This window comes from Galeopterus variegatus, unplaced genomic scaffold (assembly GCF_000696425.1).
Source record: "Galeopterus variegatus unplaced genomic scaffold, G_variegatus-3.0.2 Scaffold1914, whole genome shotgun sequence".
NCBI classification, from domain to species: domain Eukaryota; kingdom Metazoa; phylum Chordata; class Mammalia; order Dermoptera; family Cynocephalidae; genus Galeopterus; species Galeopterus variegatus.
The window spans coordinates 273,180-295,130 of NW_007728025.1; the positions used below are offsets into that span (position 1 = coordinate 273,180).

At 34.1% G+C, this 21,951-nt stretch overlaps 1 protein-coding gene across 1 annotated transcript in view; it reads right to left on the bottom strand.

Annotated features, from left to right (window-relative positions):
- The window catches only part of LOC103596022 (dihydropyrimidine dehydrogenase [NADP(+)]-like), a 94,752-nt gene that overhangs the window by 51,932 nt on the left and 20,869 nt on the right, over positions 1–21,951 (bottom strand). Inside the window, exon 3 of the mRNA XM_008579577.1 lies at positions 20,150–20,311. Within this exon, the coding sequence (XP_008577799.1) occupies positions 20,150–20,311 (162 nt within the window). The remainder of the gene's footprint in view (positions 1–20,149; positions 20,312–21,951) is intronic.

Below are 21,951 nucleotides of genomic sequence, written 5' to 3' on the forward strand. Positions count from 1 at the left end.
TTTTTTTGTCTTTTTTGAGACCGGCTGCACCGCACTCAGCCAGTGAGCGCTGTGAGCCCACCGGTCATCCCTATATAGGATCTGAACCCGCAGCGGGAGCGCTGCTGTGCTCCCAGCGCTGCACTCTCTCCAGTGCGCCACGGGCTCGGCCCTACACCTTTTTATACTATTGTTTTATATACATTTATAACCTAACTTGATTCATATATGTGTATATATGTCTCCTTTTAAGTTAAGAAATAAAATAATATTTTATGGCTGAAACATAGAGATTAGCTTCTTTCTGAAAGTGTCACAGTAAATTTTAAGAATCATGAATTATTCCCTCTTTATGGTTCTCCCTCCCCTTAAATTTTGTTTCTCTCAGCCATGTTTTGTACTTTTTGTGTACAGGTCTTGCACATCTTTTGTCACATTTATTACTAAGTATTTTATATTGTTTGATGCTATTTCTTAAAACTTGGAGTTTTTTAAATTAATAAAAGAAAGAAAATATGTCATGTAAATGCATTACCATTATACTACCAGCAGTTAACACTAACCTGGCACACAGTACGTACAATAAATAATTTCTTGACATCTGCTTCTAGTTATGACAGATTAACTTTTGAAGGATAACATTTTAAAAACCTGGTTGAAGCATTGGAGAGCTAATGAAGCAAGCCAGACTTGGAGTGGCCAAGAACTCAGAGAGAAAGGAACAGCAGAGAAGTGAGAGGACATTTCAGGAGTAACTGTTCGTTCCCTCAAGGGCATCTGACTTTTTGCTCCTTTTTTTTTAAATTGAAACATAACTGATTATACATATTTGTGGGGTACAGAGTTGAATATCAACACCTGTGTACGATATGTGGTGATGGAATCAGGAAAGTTGCTACACTCATCATTACAAAATGTAATCGTTCTTTGTGAGCCTTTATCGATTTCTTGCAAACACCACTTTCATTCTCCCTTTCCCAACTCTAGTAACCACAGTCTGTCCTCTCCTTTTCAAAGTTCAACACATTACCATGATGGTTGTATCTTTCTTTCTTTCTTATTTATGTATTTTGTTATTTTTTTAGCTTCCACTTAAGAGTGAGGACATGCAGTATTTCTCTTTCTGTGCCCAGCTTATTTCATTTCACATAATTTTCTCTAAGTTCATCCATGTTGCTGTGAATGGCAGAATTTCATTCTTTTTTATTCCATTCCAGCAGAGCAGTATTCCATTGTGTATATATACCACATTTTCCTTATCCAGTCATCTGTCAATGGACATTTATGCTGGTTCCATCTCTTACCTACTGTAAATAGAGCTCAGATAAACATGGGAGCATAGGTATCCTCTTGACATGATGATTTCCATTCTTTGGGGCATATACCCAGCGGCAGATTGCTGGATCATATGGCAGTTCTAGCTGTAGTTGTTTAAGAAACCACCTTACTGTTTTCCATAATGAATATACTAATTTACAGTCCCACTAACAGTGTAGGAGGGTTCCCCTTTCTTTGCATTCTTTCCAGCATTTGTTATTCTCTGTCTTCTTGATAATAGCCAGTCTAACAGGGGTGAGATGATATCTCAATGTGGTTTTGATTTGCATTTTCCTAATGCTTACTGATGTTGAGCATTTTTCAATGTGTCTATTGGCTATTTGTATGTCTTCCTTTAAGAAATGTCTATTCAGCTCCTTTATGAAGCTTTTTAGTTTTATATAATCTCATTTATTTTTTATTTTGATGCTAATGCTTTTGAGGTCTTACTCATAAAGTCTTTGCCCAGTCCTACAACCTAAAGTGTTTCTACTATGTTTTCATCTAAGATTTTTATAGTTTCACATCTTATATTTAAGTCTTTAGTCCATTTTGAGTTGATTTTGGTATATGGTGAGAGGTACGGGTCTAATTTCATTTTTCTACACATGGATGCCCAGTTTTCCCAGCAGCATTTATTGAAGAGGCTGTTTTTTTCCCAGTGTATGTTTTTGGTGCCTTTTCAAAGATTAGTTGACTGTGTAGATGGATTTCATTTCTGTTTTTGTGATGTATTGTTCTCTAGCTTTTGGGGGCAGGTAATTTTCTTAATTTATTTTTAATTTACTGTTTTGTTTTTATTTTTATTTTTATTTATACATATTTATGGGATACAGAGTTGACTGTCAGTATTTGTGTACAGTATGTGATGATCAAATCAATATTATTAGCATTTCATCATTATAAATTGTAATTACTTTTTGTGTCCCTTACCCAATTACTCCCATCCCTCCTTACCCCTACCCCTTCCCCAACTCTAATAACCATAGGTTTTTTCTCTACTTCTGAAAGTTCAACATTTTATTATAGATTTTCTTTCTTTCTTTCTTTCTCCTTCCTTCCTTCCTTTCTTTCCTCCTTCCCTCCCTCCCTCCCTCCCTCTCTCTCGGCTCCCACTTATGAGTGAGGACATGTAGTATTTCTCCTCCTGTGCCTGGCTTATTTCATTTAACATAATTTTCCCTTCTCCCAAACTCATTCTATGAGGCCAGCATCACCCTGATACCAAAATCAGACAAAGACATAACAAAAATAGAAACAATATGGGCCAATATTTTTGATGAACATAGATTCAAAAATCACGAACAAAATATTAGCAAACAGAATACAACAATACATCAAAGAGACTACATCATGATCAAGTAGGATTCACCCCAGGAATGCAAGGATGGTTCAACATATCAATAAACTCAATAAATTCAGCAGATCAATATATCTGATACACCACATTAACAAAATCAAGGACAAAAACCATATGATTATCTCAAAAGGTGCAGAGGAGGCATTTGACAAGATTCAACATCCCTTCATGATAAAGACTCAACAAATTAGGTATAGAAGGGAAGTCTCTCAACACAATAAAAGTCATATATGACAAACCCACTACCAATATCACCCTGAATGGGAACAAGACAATGATGCCCACTCTTACCAATCCTATTTAATATAGTATTGTTTTTTTGTTTTTTAATTTTATTTTGTCAGTATACGATGTGGTTGATTATTGTGGCCCATTACCGAAAACATAGTATAGTATTGGAAGTACTAGCCAGAGAAATCAAGCAAGAGAAAGAAATAAAAGGTATCTAGATTAAAAAAGACTAAGTCAAATTATCCCTGTTTGCAGATGACATGACCCTATATATAAAAAAAACCTAGACTCTACCAAAAAACTCTTAGAGCTGATAGGATACAAAATCAACATACAAAAACCAATAGCGTTTTTATACTCCACCAACAAACTAGCAGACAAAGAAGAATGCAAGCCCATTTACAATAGTTACCAAAAAATAAAATACCTAGGAATAAATTTAACCAAGGAGGTGAAAGATCTCTACAACGAGAACTAGAAATCATGCCATTTGCCATTTCCTAGCAAAGGGAGCAAGCTTAAGAGTATTGAAGAGGACCACAGCTCAGAAGAGACAGCAAGAGAGATTTTGACAATCTTCTAGAACTGGAAGACATAATATTTGGAGAATGCAGAAGGCCAGTAACAGAGCAGAAGAAAGTGCAGCAAAATGAGCTTAATTCTTGAGCTGCATAAGACAAAAGGGTAAGGCTCTAAACAGAAAACTTCTGTGAGCAGGAAGGGTGCTTTTTGCAATATGATAGCCTAGAGGAAACAAAAACTGGGAGGCAGGAATGACTAAAGAAGCAAGAGCATTAGCAAACACCCCAGAGTACAGCTAGAGGGCTACACTCTCTAAGTGGGGCAAACCAGAGGCAGACAATCAACCCAGCCATGAGTCAACTCAGCCCCAGATTTGCGTGAAGGTAATTGGCCCTCACTCTATCTACCAAATGATAGAATGGACCTTCTGTGGAGGATAATAAGGCAAACTCGTATCTACAAATTTTCATATACAATGCTTGGGGTTTGATTAAAGAGTCCAGGCCTGCCAAGAAAAAAAAAATCTAAGAAAATAAAAAGATATGCATAATAATGTAGCAATTGTAGTTGCCAAATATAATAACAATGATTAATAAGTTCAAAAATTATATCACAAGAATGTGAACTTCACCAAGAAACTGGAATTTGTTGAAAAATAAAATAAATTTTAGGAGAAAAAAAGTGCAAAATCGAAATCAAAAATTAGATAAATGTATTTAATAACAGGCCAATAGTTATTAAACACATACTATGTGCTGGGCTTTAAGTTAAATCTCTATCATTTATTCTTTAGCAATCCTATTACAGAGGCACAATTATCATTTCCATTTCCAGATGAGGAAACTGCAGTCAAGTGCACATATGAGGGACTTCATCCTAAGGCTTTTTGGCTCCAGAGCCTTAACTATTATGTGCTCTCATTTTCAAATTTTTATAGTGATTTTCAATAGTAAATTCATTATATACCTATAATATTTCAATAGAAAATATATAACTAAAAAGTATTACATGAATTTATCATTCCCAGTACACTTAGAATATATTCTAGTCATTCTACTAACAACAATAATTAGCTGTTTTATTATAGTTTATTTAAAAAAAATTTTTTTTAATTTTTTTTTTTACATTCTAAGATGTTGCAGAGCAGTTGGGCAGAAAAGGGAGAGAGGAATGGGGGTGATAAGAGGAGGAGGAAAGAGGGGGGTGTGGTCAAGGCTCATGGGTCCCCCCCTCATTCCGGCAGGGTAGCCCAGGGGGCTTCCAGCAGTGGCTCGGTGGTCCTGGCTGTGATACTTAATAAATTAATGTTACAAACCAACAGTTGTTCATGAAGTGTTTGGAAAACATTGCACTATACAATTTGGTTTTCCACCACATTATTCTGCCACATGAGAAAATAAGGAAGTTAGGTGCGTTAAGAAGACTGTTCTTGTTATCAATCATAGTATTTTATATTTATACCCTTTTTTAGTAGACTTTATTTTGTAGAAGAATTTTAGATTCGCAGCAATATTGAGTAGAAGGCACAGAGATTTCAAATGTTCTCCCTGCCCCCACATGTGCATAGCCTCCCCCATTATCAACATTCACCACCAGTGTGGTACATTTGTTACAGCTGATGAGCCTACATTGCCACATCATTATATCTAAAGTTCACACTTTACATCAGCATTCACTCTAGGTGTTATACATTTCATGGGGGTTGGAAAAATTTATAACAAGTGTCCTCCATTATAGCATTATATAGAACAGCTGCACTGCATTAAAAATCCTCTTGTCCTGCCTATTTATCCCTCCCACACCCCTGGTAACCACTGATCTTTTAACTGTCTCCATAGTTTTTCCTTTTCTAAAATGTTATATAGTTGTAATCATATAATATGAAGTCTTTTCACATTGGCTTCTTTCATCTAGTAATATTCATTTAAGTTTCCTCCATGTCTCTTCATGGCTTGAGAGCTAATTTATTTTTATTGCTGAATAATACTCCATTATCTGTGGATGTACCACAGTTTATTTATCCATTCATTTACTGAAGGGGATCTCTGTTGCTTCCAAGTTTTGGCAGTTATGAATAAAGTTTCTATAAACATCTGTGTGCAGGTTTTTGTATGCACATAAGTTTTCAGTTCCTTTTGGTAAATACCAAGAAGAATGACTGTTGGATCATATGTTTAATTTTGTAAGAAACTATTACACTGAATTCTAAAGTGTCTGTACTGTACTGCAATAAATGAGAGTTACTGTTGGTCGACATTCTTGTCAGCATTTCGTGTTTTTTGTGTTCTGCACTTTGGCAATTTGGTATCATCTTATTTGTGTTCCTCCCCAAGATTCTTATGTTGAAAATTAATCACCAATGTTAGGAGGTGGGGTCTTTTGGAGGTGATTAGATCATGAGGGTGGAGCCCTCCTGAATTGGATTAGCACCCTTATAAAAGAGGTCCCAGAGAGCCAGCTACATTGCCCCTTCACATATGAGGACACAATGAGAAGGATCCATATACAAACAAGAAAGCAGGTCTTCTCCAGATACCAAATCTGCAGGCACCTTCATCTTAGAATTCCCAGCCTCCAGAACTGTAAAAACTAAATTTCTGCTGTTTATAAGCTACCCAATTTATGGTATTTTGTTAAAGGGGCCTGAACAGACTGAGACACCACTCTAATAACATAGTGGTATCTAATTGTTGTTTTAATTTGCATTTCAATGATGAAAAATCATGTAGAGCCTCTTCTCATACAGTTATTTGCTGTCTATATATCTTCTTTGGTGAGATATTTATTAAAATCTTTGGCTTATATTTGAGGTATTTGTTCTCTTATTGTTGGGCTTTAAGAGTTTTTTGTACATTTTGATAACAGTCCTTTTGGAGATATGTATTTTACAAATGTTTTCTCCCAGTCTATGGCTTGTCTTTTCGTACTCTTTACAGTGTGCTGCAGAGAGGAAGTCTTTAATTTTGGTGAAGTCTATCTTATCAGTAATTTCTTTCAAGGATCCTGTTGCTGGTGTTGCATGTAAAAAAAAAAGTCACTGCCAAACCCAAGGTTATTTAGATTTTCTCCTATCTTATCTTCTAAGTATTTTATACTTTTGCATTTTACACAAAAGTCTATAATCCATTTTCTGTTGATTTTTGTGAAGGTTTTAATATCTGTGTCTAGATACATTTTTATGCATGTGGACGTCCAGTGGTTCCAGTACCATTTGTTGAAAAGACTATCTTTCCTCCATTTTACTGGGTTTCCTCTTTTGTCAAAGGTAAGCTAACTATGTGGGTCTATGTCTGCGGTCTCTATTCTGTTCTAATGATCTATTTATCTATTCTTTCAATGATACCATACTGTCTTGATTACTGTAGCTTTACAGTAAGTCTTGAAGTCAGATAGTGTCAGTCCTCCAACTCTGTTCTTCTCCTTCAGCATTGTGTTGGCTATTCTGGGTCTTTTGCCTCTCCGTATAACCTTTAGAATAAGTTTGTCAATATCTACAGAACAACTTACTGGGGTTTTGATTGAGATTGCCCTGATACCTTGACAATATTGCATATTCCTAACCTAAAACATGGCATATGTCTCCATTTATTTAGTTCTTTCATTTCTTTCATTAGAGTTTTGTAGTATTCCTCATATTTATCTTGTAAATATTTTGTTAGATTTATATCTAAGTATTTCACTTCTATGCATGATAGCATAAATGGTATTATATTTTTAACTTCAAAATCTCATTGTTTATTGCTGGTATAAAGGAAAGTGACTGACTTTTGTACATTAACCTTATATCCTGCAACCTTGATATAATTCCTTATTAGCTCTAAAAGTTTATTGGTGATTCTTTCAAATTTTCTAAATAATCATGTGATCTGTGAACAGAGTTTTATTTCTTCCTTCCCCATCTGTATAAATTTTCTTTTTTCTTGTCTTATTGCATTATATTTATATAGTTTTAATGTGTTCTGTTTCCTATAAATGTTGTAGCACTTGGATTATTTTGAGATTATTTTAATTTTTTCATCAGTAGTAGTTAACAAACTTTTATAGAGCCCTACAACATAACAAGCACTGTATTGTAGGGAACAATTAAAAGGCCCTAGAAATAGCCCTAAAAGTTCTAGTTGGGGGCTTATTACAAGGTAAACTGCTGTGAAATTATCTCTAGCCACCAATAACTGAGCACTGATTATCTGCTAAGCACTCTGCTGAGAACTTTACATAATTTTTTTTCACTTAAAAGCATAGCATACAATTTGACTTTCCCAATAAATTACAAACTGTTCAGAGAGTCTTCTCTGCAATCTGTAATCCCAGAGCATAACAGAGTTTACCACAAGTAGGCACTCAACAAGATTTTGATGAATTTAAAAATTCCTGCACTGCAGTGACATGCTTCAACAAATCAGTAAAAGTCACCAAGGAAAACAGTTCTACCTTGGTAATAATGAAGGACAGTTATTTATAAGTGAATATTCTTCTTGAGAAGTATTTTAAAATAACTTTCCCTGCATAATCATCCTTTGACTTCCAACATTTCACTCATCTGGAAAGTGCATTTATTTCATCAGTCCAAATTGACCTCACTAGCATTTTCTCCATAATTTCCACATTATTTTGAGGTAAGGGAGAGATTATCCTGATTTTAAAAATGGAAAGATTGAGATACAGAAAGGAGCCATGAGATCTTCCCCCAAGCCTCCTCACATTCTGGAGACAGAAACAGCATAATTTTCTAATCATTATATCATGTTCTACAAATGAAAAAGGACAGAACATTGTAAATGTAAGAATATTTACCAATTGCGGGCCGGCCCGGTGGCGCACTGCTACAGTGCGCCGCTTGGGAGCGCGGTGGCGCTCCCGCCGAGGGTTCGGATCCCACATACAGACCGGTTCCCGCTCACTGGCTGAGCGAGGTGCGGGGGCAACACCGAGGGTTGCAATCCCGTTGCCGGTCCCGGTCTGGTACGGGCGCGACACTGAGGGTTGCGATCCATTGCCGGACACGAAAAAAGACAAAAAAAAAAAAAAAAGAATATTTACCAATTGTAATTTGAAGGTAACTCTTTTTCATTTTAATCTTTCTTACTTTCTAAAATGGTACATAATGAAAATAAACATGAACGTTTGATAGCTGTAAATCTTCCTCAATTATTGTTTGTTCTTACTATCCAAGCAATAGGAAAAATAACCTATAGGGAAATCTTGACAAATAAAATATTCTTAGGAATTTCAGAACATCTCCACTAGCTGAAGAATGACTTATAAAAGTATGATTGCCTTCTGCATACCTCATAAGAGGTTTATATTTTGGCAAGTATTTAACTTGATTTCATGACAGAATGAAAATAATTTCTAAAGAGGTATTATTTTATCAGTTTAGGTCTAAGAGAAATCTTAGTAAAAATAATACATCGGTTTTCATTTTGCTGGTTTCAGTTTCTGGTGTTATTTAATTAGCAGGATGACAGTCTGGTTTGAATGCCTGAGTGAAGAATGATTGCTATTTGTACATTCAAAAGTTACCTCAAATTGCATGCCTTCTTGGAGCCATGTCTATGTTATTTTCTATGTAACTTGCTTCTTTTTAAAAAAGAAGTCAAAGGAAATACTGATTACATACTATTCTATTCACTGCATTCATCCTTTGAAAAGGAATATACTTGGGCAACCAGACAGTTTTCTTCACAGCAATTAAACAAGGGACACCAAAACTAAGAACTGTGTTTCAAATGCATTAGAAATGTATTAGGAAAACTTTATGTCATGGCAAATTTTTAACTATCAAAATTGTTTATGTATTAGTAATTCTTAAAGATTTTGTTTCATAATTTTCATATTATTAAAATAGATATTATTGAGAGACACATCTGGAAAGATAAAAATACTGTTTAATTTGAAACAGAATATTCTGTTTTATTCAATTTCCACTTTGATTTGGTTAAGTATTTTTATGTGCCCTGTATGTTCTACACATCAGTATGAGTAAAAACAGAGATCTTCTATTAAGTATCCCCATGAAAATGAGTCCTCATAAATATTTTTAAAATTAAATATAAAAAAATTATTACAATGCAAACTAGTGCATGGTTCATTTTTACGATGGTGCTCTGGGAGGGTAAACCTACCTAAAAAAGAGGAAAAGTTAACACCTGAGACAAATCTTTAAAAAACCATATACACATGTTATCTTGAAGAGTACTTCACCTCTCTAAATGCTAGCTCTGAAATTAAATGAGTAATAATTACTTCAGCAATTTATTGTGAGGATTGAATAAATCAATGATGATAACTTCCTGTGATTAACTCCATCGCTTTATGAGGCGCTCTCAGTGGAGCTTAAAATTTTTATCTCCAGTCCTAACAATCTTCAAATTTAGGTGTGATTGCTCATTTTATATACAAAAGAATTGACTCGTAAGTTATTATCCTCACATTATAGTCCATATTCTTTAGATTATACTAAATGTTATATTTGGCATTTGAGGCTGCACAATTGAAGTAAAAATTCTAAGCTGACCAAATATGATTTGAAAACACAGGTGTTTGTATTTTGGTCATGAGTAACTTTGCTCATCCAAAATCACATGCAGGCTCAAACCAAACAATACAAGCACTCTCTTGCCTTCAAAATTTGCTTATGCTATTCTCACAGCCTGGAATATTCTCCCATTCCTGACTTTACTGCACTCCTTACAGGACCCCGTTTAAATTTCAGTCTTTAGAGAACCCAGCTTAAATTTCACTCCTCAACTCAACTTCCTTTCCCGGTTAAACTGTCTACTATGCTTCCTAGCTAAAGGTTCCCATAGTACTGTCTCACTCTCCTTTCTCAGCACTTCATATTTGCTTTCTTAATTGTCTTTATTCCTATCTTGTTCATCACTGTATCCTTAGCACCCAAACCTACTACCTAGTTAGTCACTCAGATATGTGTTCAGTGCTGGAGTTGGACATTAAAGATGCCAGGAGCCAAGCAATAAATGCTGTATCTTGCTGGGAACAAGAGGATAATAAGGAGACACGAGAGAGTGACAGTGACACAGTAGACTGGAAAGATCTTACTCCTCTACCTCATCAGATTCAGATGATTATTCTTAATTAACATGATTTTTCTAGAAACAGCAGTAATGATTAATGATGAAGCCAATGATATTTATAAGCAAACTAATAAAATTATAAAAGGCAAGTGGTTAGAAGGCATCCATAATTGAAATGTACTTGTTATTAGGTAATAAGCCAGACAATTATTTATTAAACTATTTTCAGAGAGGTAGCTTTTTGTCTCGTGAAGCATCATTATTTTTGCTTTTATGCTTTTACTCATTATTTTTCCATTATTTTCATGTTTTTCTCCCACGTGTTTGTTCTCTTTCTAGCTGTCTGAGACGAACCATACCCACTTACACATCTTTCTTCTTCCTTGTTATATACACTTAACAACAAATTTTCACATAAAAATGACTTTAGCTGCATTGCACAGTTGGTCATTGCAAGTTGTCAGTCAAATCTATGGCATAATTTTTATTGTGAAATTACACCTCTTTAACCCATGAGTTATTTACGAATGTGTTTTTTTAAATTTCCGAACATAAAATTGTTATTTTCACTTTGACAATATTTTTACTCTTTATTCCCAATTGTGTTGTAGAAAAAATAGTCTGTTTATACTGATTTGGATATAATATACATTTATTATTCACCGTTTCTGACCTAGCACATGAATAGTTTTGATGTATGTTCAACAAGTGCATGAAAAGGATGCATTCGTTCCATATTAGTTGGCTCAGAATACTTTATGAATTTCTTAAACTAATCCAATAAACCTTATTCAAATAAACCTCACTAATTTTTAGGAAGACTATGTTGTAGTGTGTATACAAGTTTGTGAAAGTTACATCTTTTAAGACATTTATTCTTTTCATCATTAATTTTCTCTTCCCAAACACCTTTTTTGTCAATATCGTATAAAATGTTATTTCCATATTTATTTTTAACACCTCAAAATGAGTTGTTTTTATTACTTTACAGTCATTACTTAATTATATTTACCACCATATTTTGATGGTTTGTTTGCTTTCTTCCCTCTCTCCTTCATTCCAGGTTTGTTGTCTTCATCCTAAAGTATAACCTTTAGTAGTACTTATGAAAAGGTGAGTGTTAAATCATTTAGATTGAAAATGCCTGAAAATACTTTTATTAATGCCCTTATTGCCAATGGAGAAATAAAGTTCTTTATATTAGATCTTTAAGAATATTGTTCTCTTGGCCTCTGACATCTGTTGATGCTGATGAGAAATCTGGGGTCAGGGTAATTGTCATTTGGTTTTAAAGTAATCTGTTTTCTCTTTCTCTAGAAGTTTTGATTCTCTCATTAACCACGGCATTTCCCAATATTGCAACAACCATTTTATATGTCTAGGTGAAGGACTTATAACTTTTCTTCTGGAATATTCTCCACCATAACTGCTTTAAGACTATTCTTTTGTCAGTCTCTTTCTCTATATCAGCAATTCCTTTTACATCTACATTGGAGTCTTCTATGCATCTTAACTTCTCTATCATACTTTTCATTTCTTTATATCTCTTTACTATGTTCTGGTTGGATTTCTCAGATCAATTTTTTTTTAGTGCCAATATCCAAAATTTAACTTTTTTTCTGAGATTTTCACTACAGCAAATATTTTCAATCAACTATTTTTTAAATTAAACTCACTATTTTTGTCATCATTTTATCTTATTTTTATGGATTTTTTTATTCCTATTTATTTCAAAGGCCTTATTATAATATTATATGTGTTTCATTTAGCATAAAGTCATGCCCTGTCAGTGGAGTCTTTTGAAAGCATGATAGCATAGCTTTTCTAATGCATCTCCTAACTTTTTGTTTCAGATTTATGCTGAGTAGAATTTCTTTCTTTGCATTTCCCCTCTTGCTTTCTAGCAGGTACTTGGTGGCTTCCACCCAACTACACTCCTTTCCCCCTCCCCCACTGCAGAACCAGGTCTCTTTCTGGAAGCCGAGGCCTCCAGCCCTGAGGTAATATAGAAGGTATCATAGAAGCAAGTTACCACAGCCCTAGGCACATGCCCAAAACACAGCCTGCACAGCTTTCACTGCTTCTTTCTGAAGCTTTATGTATGCCCCATCTCTGTACAGTAGCTTTACCTATTTTTTTTTTTTTTTTAACCTTTATACCAGGGGGAAGTGAGTCCACTCCTCTACCATGCATGGTATTTTTGGTACTAATTACCAGACATCAGGCAAACTCCCCAGCAGCCTCTGACTGTTCATGCAAGACTAGGAGAGAGTGACCCAAGTCCCCTGGTTATAGCTGAATGTTTCTATACTAATTGTGGCCCAAAAAAGTATTTATTTTCCTTTCTAGTTCAGTTTTAATTTTGTGTGTGTTATTATATTTCATTTTATTATTATTCTTTGGAGCCAAATGGGTAGTTTGAATTTTAACTATTAGCATCATGCCTTTTACAAGTGAATCATACTGATACAACAACACTGCTTTATACTTTACACTACTATTTATCAAATATATTTATGAAAATATACATATTTTAAGTTAAGACTCAAACCAATAAAAATCCATTATTTTAAACTGTAAGTTGCCCACAAGAATATATATTTGGACTTATAAAAAACAAATTTAGGAAAAAAATAATAACAAATAATCTTAACTATTCAGTTTTCATAAACTTCAGTTACTTCCCCAAATCACTGCAGCTTACTTTTATTATTTAAAGCTCTAGATAGATACTAACATAGTTTTAAAACAAATCAACATATTGTGATAAAACTGTCCAACAATTCATCCAGTCTTACGGTTTTATTATCAACCACTGTGCTAGCACTGAGTATTGTTAACAGACTTCTAAAGATTTTTGAAGGGCCGGCCTGGTGGCGCACTTGGTAGAGTGCGGCGCTTGGGAGTGCGGCGGCGCTCCCGCCAAGGGTTCGGATCCCATATAGAGACCATTCTGCTCACTGTTTGAGCGCGGTGCGGGCGTGACACCAAGGGCTGCGATCCCGTTGCCGGTCGCGGTACGGGCACGACACTGAGGGTTGCGATCCCGTTCCCGGTCACGAAAAAAGACAAAAACGAAAAAAAAAAAAAGATTTTTGAAGAAGAATGTCAGATATTTAGTACAATCTATCGAGACATCATTCCTGTCTATTAAACATTGCATTAAGACTAAAAGGAGACACAAATCAAGTCTTAATATATGTTGCTTATATTTGCATCCCAGAAGCCATATTTCATCATGTTAAAAATGATTGTTCTTATTACTATTTAATGAATATTTTTTTATCTATACCTTATTTCTCCCAGAAATAATTAACCTATTTTTGTGTGTGTGAAAAGTCTTTGCAAACTATTGATAATCCTATTTTAAATAGGAGTAGTGTAGAGAAATTTTATTCAAAGTGACAAGTTTGTGACAATAGGGCAAATGTGAGATATCATCAATCTAACAACTATTCTCTAATCCATATCCTATTTATAAATGACCTGCAAAAGGTATTAGCCATAAATATTGGTTATTATTCATTATTATGGTAATTTATCTTAGTTTTAGATTGGGTACATGAACTGACAGAGTTTATTGACCAGTTTGCCAAACTGTAGCATAAACCTGCTAGGCTTATTTCTAAGTATACTTGTATAGCAGCTATCACATAATCAGACTCAGGCTTTCCAAATTAAAATAAAACTGTAAGTAAAAGCTTAAGCTTCAGGGACTCTCACTGCATAGGCCCTTTCCAAGGCCCTGAATTTAAATTTTGTTGTAGTGCCTTATAATTTTTAACAGAAGAAACCCCAAATTTTATTATCTCAAGTACCACAAAACCTGGATTCTCCTGGCTATAGAATACTTCCATGGTCAAATTTTAAAAAAAAGAAGAAAGAAAAGCTCTTTGGTAACGCGCATAAGTAAGAAACTACTAAACCATATGTTCTGGTCTTACATAATCTATTTTAATGTAGTTGCTTCATATCTAACAGAAATTTAAGGAGCTGTAAGGCATGGTTACTGAGGTATATGTAGCTGGAGCAACAAGATGCAATGGATTCTGCTATGAACTTGAAGCCAGAAATCCTGGGTTTACAAAGAGCCTGTATCATTGACTAGTAACATTATCTGGGGCAAATGAGAGTTTGTGAAATAATGGAAATTAGAGCACTAGTTTTATATTCTAAACCTTCCTCATACTAGATGTGAGGTTGCTGGAGTCAATTTGATTTCATGGAGCCTTTCATAATATTTTATTCATATATAAAATGAAGATGATAACATTTTCTTGGAGGGTTATTTTGAAGATTAGTTAACTTTAATAATTAGTTTAATAATTAGTTTAATAATTAGTTTAATAATTAGTTTAATAATTAGTTTAATAATTAGTTAACTTATTAGTTAAGTTCTTAATAAAGTACCTAATATTCTGCAGGAGTTTGTATAATGTTAATTATGATTTTTAATCACTTTGATCCTTAGTTTCATTATGCCCCAAATAGGAAAAACATTAACTCAAGGGTTGTTGATCAACATTTTAAAGTGATATATTACGAAAATGGATTGAACTGCTACACAAGTACATACAGTGTGTTGCACCTCTCCATTTCCATGGCCCAATACTTTTCTTTGCACTAAGGTCTATTCACTCCAAAACCAAGTGACAAAAATTAATGAAGATTGGATTATCAGTTCAAGCACACCAATGTAAATGCACATGTCTTACTAACTTTACTACAAAATTTCAATTGTTGACTTTTATTATTTCCTGAGAAAATACAGTGTTTCTCAGAAACTGTCACTTAGAAGCAGCCACCATAACACTTAATTCTAATCGATGCTCAATCAATGTTTGTTTGATTAATTTAATCCTTACCTAGTGGGGGTTTATTACACTGAGTGTTCACACAAGCCAGTTTGCTCGAGATGGTTCTAGTTTTTGCCTGTTGCACTGGACTAATTAATAATGTCCTTGTTTGCTCTCCAAAGTATCACAGTCATTTGATTATCTTATTTATAAAGCAATCAACATAATACACAGCTAGAGTATGTACAATCTCACATTTCATTTTATGCACAAGTACTCATCTTTATAGTGACTGGTTTTAATTTGGGAACTGAACTTAATTTTTTTTTAATTGTCTTCGCTTTTGTATTTGATAGATGGGATACATCACAGAAATACATTATTGGAAACAGGACATGTAATACTCTATTGTATATTAGAATACATATTTCTACATTCTTTTCAAATATACTCGTAGAAGGCAAAATTTAAGGATTTTAGTGATGTCCACATCCAAGATGATGATAAGGTAGAAATAAAATTTGCCCTATTAAAATAATCACATACTAACTTGAGTGAATATGTTCCTTCTTCATTCACAATTCTTCAAACTATTTGTTGTAGTGTTTAAGCAAAACATAAATGATGATATATTTTAAATAAATGTTAAACGCTCCTTAATGAAGTCTATATAACACCTGGATTTTTGAATTGCAGTAGTATATTTTTTACTGGATTATAAGCACTGATGAGTTTGATTTTAACTGTGTCTACTACAGAAATAAATGCTTATAGTCCCTTGGAAAGATATGGTATATTATTCCTTTAACCCATAAGAAAAATTTCACTTTCATGTTATAGAGTAAAGGCCCAGAGACAGTCAATAAAATTCTGAAAAAAAGGAGTTCAAAAATAAAAATACTTTACCAGATATCAAAACATAAATCTATAGCAATTAATCCAGTTTGTATCAGTACGTAGAAGCACAAAGAGATCAATGTAAATTAATAAACATCCCAACTTCCTCCAAAAAACAAAAACAGACAAATTCTCACATATTACTTTGCTATATTAAATTAGAGGCATTACACAGCAGTCTGGAAACAACAAACTATGTAGTAAATGGCACTTAGTTAACTTGTTGTCCACAGAGAAAACATACAAATGTATCCCAAGTGGGTGTGTTATATAACTAGATTCCTCCTTCACAACATACACCACACAAGGGGCAAAGAATACAAATTAACAAAAAAGTCAATAATAAGGAATCTGAATAGCCAGTAAACCTACGAAAAGTTTTCTAAACTTCAACATTCATTGTGGATATCCACACTAAATATACAACTATTTTGTAGGAAACATGTAAAAATAGACCAGATTCAACAACAATCAGAGCATTTGGGAAAGAGAATACGAAGGCCTTTAGTGTTTTCTTTGTAATATAAGTTTAGTTTGAAGCAAATAAACAAAATAAATTTTATCAATTACATGAAAACATTATTGTATTATTGCAAATAGTATATGCTAATGGGACAGGAACTGGGTAATGTCAAATGAGAAGTGACATAAAAAAACTACTAAGAGATACAATTAATGGAAAATCTAAAGAGTAACTTTTCTCAGTGAGTGAGTCATCTAATTTAGTCTGAATTCCATCTGTCGGTTCCATTCTTAACTAAAAGTATAAAACCTAAATAAAAGTACAGTCCCAAGAAGTATATACCATACTAAACAGTATATTTAATAGGTATTAGAAAAATCTCATATAAAGTTTAATGAGAAAAATAAAAACTCTACTTAGATACTAATTTCATAATCTAGTGGATTCCTAAAAATTCAGAATTGAGGCAGTAAGTTTAAGTACCAATTTTCTGGCCCTCATTCATTTTAACATTTAGTCAAACTTTAGAAGCTTGAAGTTTTAATTTAAATTTTTCTAGATTGCCTCCAGAACTCTTTAACATCACTACAAGGGAACTGATTTGACATGCAGCTAATTTTCTACTTAAAATCATTATTCTATACTATAGGCAATGAGTAGAAAGATGCATTCTCATTTCCTTCTCTTTTTCCAACAATTCATTAATTAAATTTGAGAGGCAATAAGCGTCTAGTTGGTCTGTTAAACGTAATAAACATATGATTCCTTAAAAATACAATTAAATATTCAAATGCTTTTCAAAATAAAATTTTCAAGGGTTATATATTTGCAGAGAAATTTTAAAACCCTCATGAGATTGATAAAATCCACACCAAACTATTATTTCCAAGTTATCTTATTGAAGCAATATTATTACAAGACTACAATATTATTACCAAGAAAAACTGCCTTCTAGAGAGTCAGAATCACCCCTGTAGCCCGCTCCCTGCACTGACATACAGAAATGTCTGAGGCCACAATCATCATACTGTAGATGTGGGAATAGCGATGACAACACAGGACAAAAAAAATTTTTTAAAGCAGCTGGTCTCCTGCCTCTAATGCAGGCTATCCTTTGTGACTCATTCCTTTTCCACTACAGTCCCTCCAAATCACATGCTTATGTTCAAATGGAGAAGTAAAAGCTATGGACTTAACCAATAATGGCAGACTACCGAGTTGATATTTTAAAAATCACATATAAGGTACAGGAAAAACAATTTTGAAAAATATCATACTATTTTTGTCTGATTTCCTAACCTTTGCTTAATTTGGTTGAAAAATAGATCTGTATTTCTTTAAAGGTCAAAAATCAATCGTTTTATCAAACAAAACAAAGTTATTTGTATCATGTTGCACTTTGACTTAGATATTCATGTCAATAGGTTAGGAGTTTGGAAGTATAATATTTTGCACTTTACACTTTTTTCCCACTGGTATTCACTTAATATGTTACTCATGTGTTGCTTACATTCATAACAACTTTGACAACTGGGTAAATTTAAGTAAACCATACTTTGATTTGGGGTATACAGGACTCTGTAAAACAACCTGCTATAACAGGCCAACCTAAAAAATAAATGGAAAGTTTTAACAGGTAGTTCCCACAGGGATATTTTGATTTATAATTTGATATTGAAACCACAGTTATACAAAGTACAATAGGAATGGAATAGAAAGACACATTTCTATTCTAAACTCCTTGATTTACTAAAAACATATTCATTGCAGTCCTAAATCTTTGCATTAGGATGATACTTACAGAAAGCCCTAAGTGTGGCCAATCTCAAATTTTAGTGAGTTTCTAATGAATTCTGTACAACAGTGAGGGTACATTTGAAACTCTGTCTTAAACAGATTGTGCTTCAGGAAAGGGTAGTATAACCTCATTAAAACCAAGTGACAAAGTGAGAATTCCTACAGGGATAGTGTCTCCCTGTCTTGGTTGGTCTCTCTCCGCGCTCTCATGTCCAGATCACTGACAAACTAACAATGTCATTTTAGCTCATTTTAGTTTAAAATGTAGTGTTAGTTCATATACATACTCTGTGACCTTTCACTTACTGCATCCTGTGTAAGCTTGCCCTGGGTCCCCAAAGAAAGATGGGGAGGAATTCGACTGAAACTTCTCCATTGACAAAGGATTTTCTCATGTTGTAAAGATCATCCTTGTACTGGTCAGGTAAGCCTAATGCAATTTTGAATTTGGTAAGAAAAGAAATTAAATCCAAGAATTTATTGCAACAACTTACAACCTCAAATTGTTTTTATTTTCTTATTCCCAGGAGCCCTTCCTTAGAATTAACCTGTCAGAAAGCAGGAAGCGGGCCGGCCCGGTGGCGCACTACGCTAGTGCGCCGCTTGGGAAGTGCGGAGGCGCTCCCGCCGAGGGTTCGGATCCCACATACAGACCGGTTCCCGCTCACTGGCTGAGCGAGGCGCGGGGGCAACACCGAGGGTTGCGATCCCGTTGCTGGTCCCGGTCCGGTACGGGGGTGACACTGAGGGTTGTGATCCGTTGCCGGACACGGAAAAAGACAAAAAAAAAAGAAAAAAGAAAGCAGGAAGGGAATAACCCTGATTCATTACTAAAAGCAAAGTGAGACTTAAGCTAGAGGAATACTGTGGGAAGGGTCCTAAAAGGAGAGAATACATTGCATTTAAGTTGACAAAACCAGGTAGGTAAGTCATTAACTAAAAACCTAGTGTTGACAGGCATTTAGCTCACCTTTCTAGCCAAATAGTCTCCAAAGATTATAAAATCTTACTGTAACCACCATATAAGATGATCATTTAAACAATACATGGGAATTGACCTACTAGTTGATTCCAAATAAGAGACCTCAAAGAGCACAAGGACGTCCCAGAGAGTCAGGGTCATTTACATAGAATTCATAAAAGAAAAGGCCAGGACCAAAAAATATGGGATGCAAAGTAAAAAAAAATACTTTCATTTTATTTCATAAATTTTTATCCAAATAACAGACCTGCTTCCAATCCGTAAGTTCACAAAATCCAGTAATTTTCCTAATGTTGTTACAGAATACTTTTCAGATTCAGGGTTTTTGAAAATTATCTAATCTTTGTTACTCACAGAATTTTACAAAATACTGCTGATATACTACTATTTTGAGCTGTAAAGATTAAAGGGAGTTTCAGGGAAAAGAATCGGTTAAGAAAGCCTTTTCATAATAGGATTTCCTTGCCTCACTTCAATGTAAAGTTAATGAATAAGCTATATTTTCAGAACATCTAGTTTATATACTTTTAGTTAAAGTGTTTTAATAACCTACTGGGATTACAACAAATTTGACATATGGTTTTATAAACTTTCATCTTTGTAGCCAACCTTTTGAATAAAAATATTGTTCGTTGCACAAAAACGCTTACACTTTGGCTGTTTATCAAACTAAAAAGTTGGGTATCAATAGAACATCAAGGATTAAAGTTATTTTCAATCTTTGTGCTTGGTGGTGGAGGAGGGAAACAATGTGAATATCTTACATACCTCAGTAGCAAACTGCTGCAATCCACCAATATTAATTGGTCCCTCTTCCGTGGCATATAAATTGCATCCACCTACACAAAGGTCAGAAGTTGGACACACCATTCCGCAAGTCAGACCAAGTGGATTGTCAGAAAATATCATCTTAGCTGCTCCATAATAGTTCTGCAAAAATAAAATAAAATAAAAATTTACTATGCAAAAATGTACCTTAAACATCCAAATTATGATAAACGTATTGCATCTTCTATTAGGTAATTGGGTTGAAGATCAAGATGTATACCAGATGCATAGTTACAATACTATTTACCATTGGCAACCACAAACTAACAACTAGCAAAGCACCTGACACACAGGAATATCCAATACATGGTAGATTGATAAATGAACAATCGATTTTAGAAAACTGAAATTTAAAATATAAATTTTGTGTGAATATTTTTCATTCGCAAGGTGTCTAATTATATATATCTTTCCATAAAGTATTCTTTTTGTTTTTAACAAAGGTAAGTTAGGTAGCATTGTTTGAACAAGCTTTTAAAACCTAAATCTTAAAACAGCAACAAAAAATGTTATACTTGGGTTATCCTCCATTTAACTAAATTAAAAGCAGCCATACCTCTGTCTCCCTTCATTTCACCTGGCTTGTCCAAGGATAATATGCTTTATGACACTCTCTGTTGGTTAACATCCTTCAATAATGTGCCATTAACGAAAGAGGCAGATGAAGCACATTTTACAGACACTCCTGGATGGGATCTCAACATGTTCATCTTTCATCACTCCTGTCCTCATATTTCAATATCATAGAATAGCTTAGAATCCCACTCATTCTGCCAACAATTTTTGGAACCTAATTTGTTCATAAATTGGACAACCATATTATTATTTACTAAATAAGGAATGAACAATAAGCTGAATATTTGAGAGCATTTTTTTCTCTAATCAAAGGTAAGAACTGGACCTGACCAGTACTCCTGAAAACTGTCAAGTGCACGAAAAACAAGGAAAAGTTTGAGAAACTGTAACAGCCATGAGGATCCTAAGGAGACATGACAACTAAATGTAATGTGGTGGCTTGGATAGGCATCCCTGTCTTGTTCCAGGTCTTAGAAGAAAAGCTCCCAATTTCGGTCCATTCAGAATGACATTAGCTGTAGGTTTGTCATATATGGATTTTATTGTACTGAGGTATATTCCCTCTATACCTACTTTGTTGAGTGTTTTTATCATGAAGGGATGTTGGATTTTATCACATACTTTTTATGCATCTATTGAAATGATCTTTTTTTTCCTTCATTCTGTTGATGTGATGCGTCGTGTTTATTGACTTGTATATGTCAGACCATCCTTACACTCCAAGATGAATCCTACTCGGTGAGTGACCTTTTCAACATTTGCTGGATTCTGTTTGCTACTATTTTGTTGAGGATCATTGCATCTGTGTTCATTAGGGATACTGGTCTGTAGTTTTCTCTTTTATTTATTGTGTCTTTTTCCAGTTTAGGTATGAGGATAATGTTGGCTTTGTAAAGTTAGTTTGAAAGTATTCTCTCCTCTTCCATTTTTTGGAAGAGTTCAAGAAGAATTGTCATTAGTTCTTTAAATGTTTGGTAGAATTAGGCAGTAAATCCATCTGGTCCTGTGGTTTTTTTGCTGTTGTTGGGAGAATTTTCATTACTGCTTCAATCTCATTACTCATTATTGGTTGCATAGGTTTTCTAGTTCTTCATGATTCAACCTTGGTAAGTTGTACATGTTCAGGAATTTATACATTTCTTCTCCGTTCTCCTGTTTGTTCACAT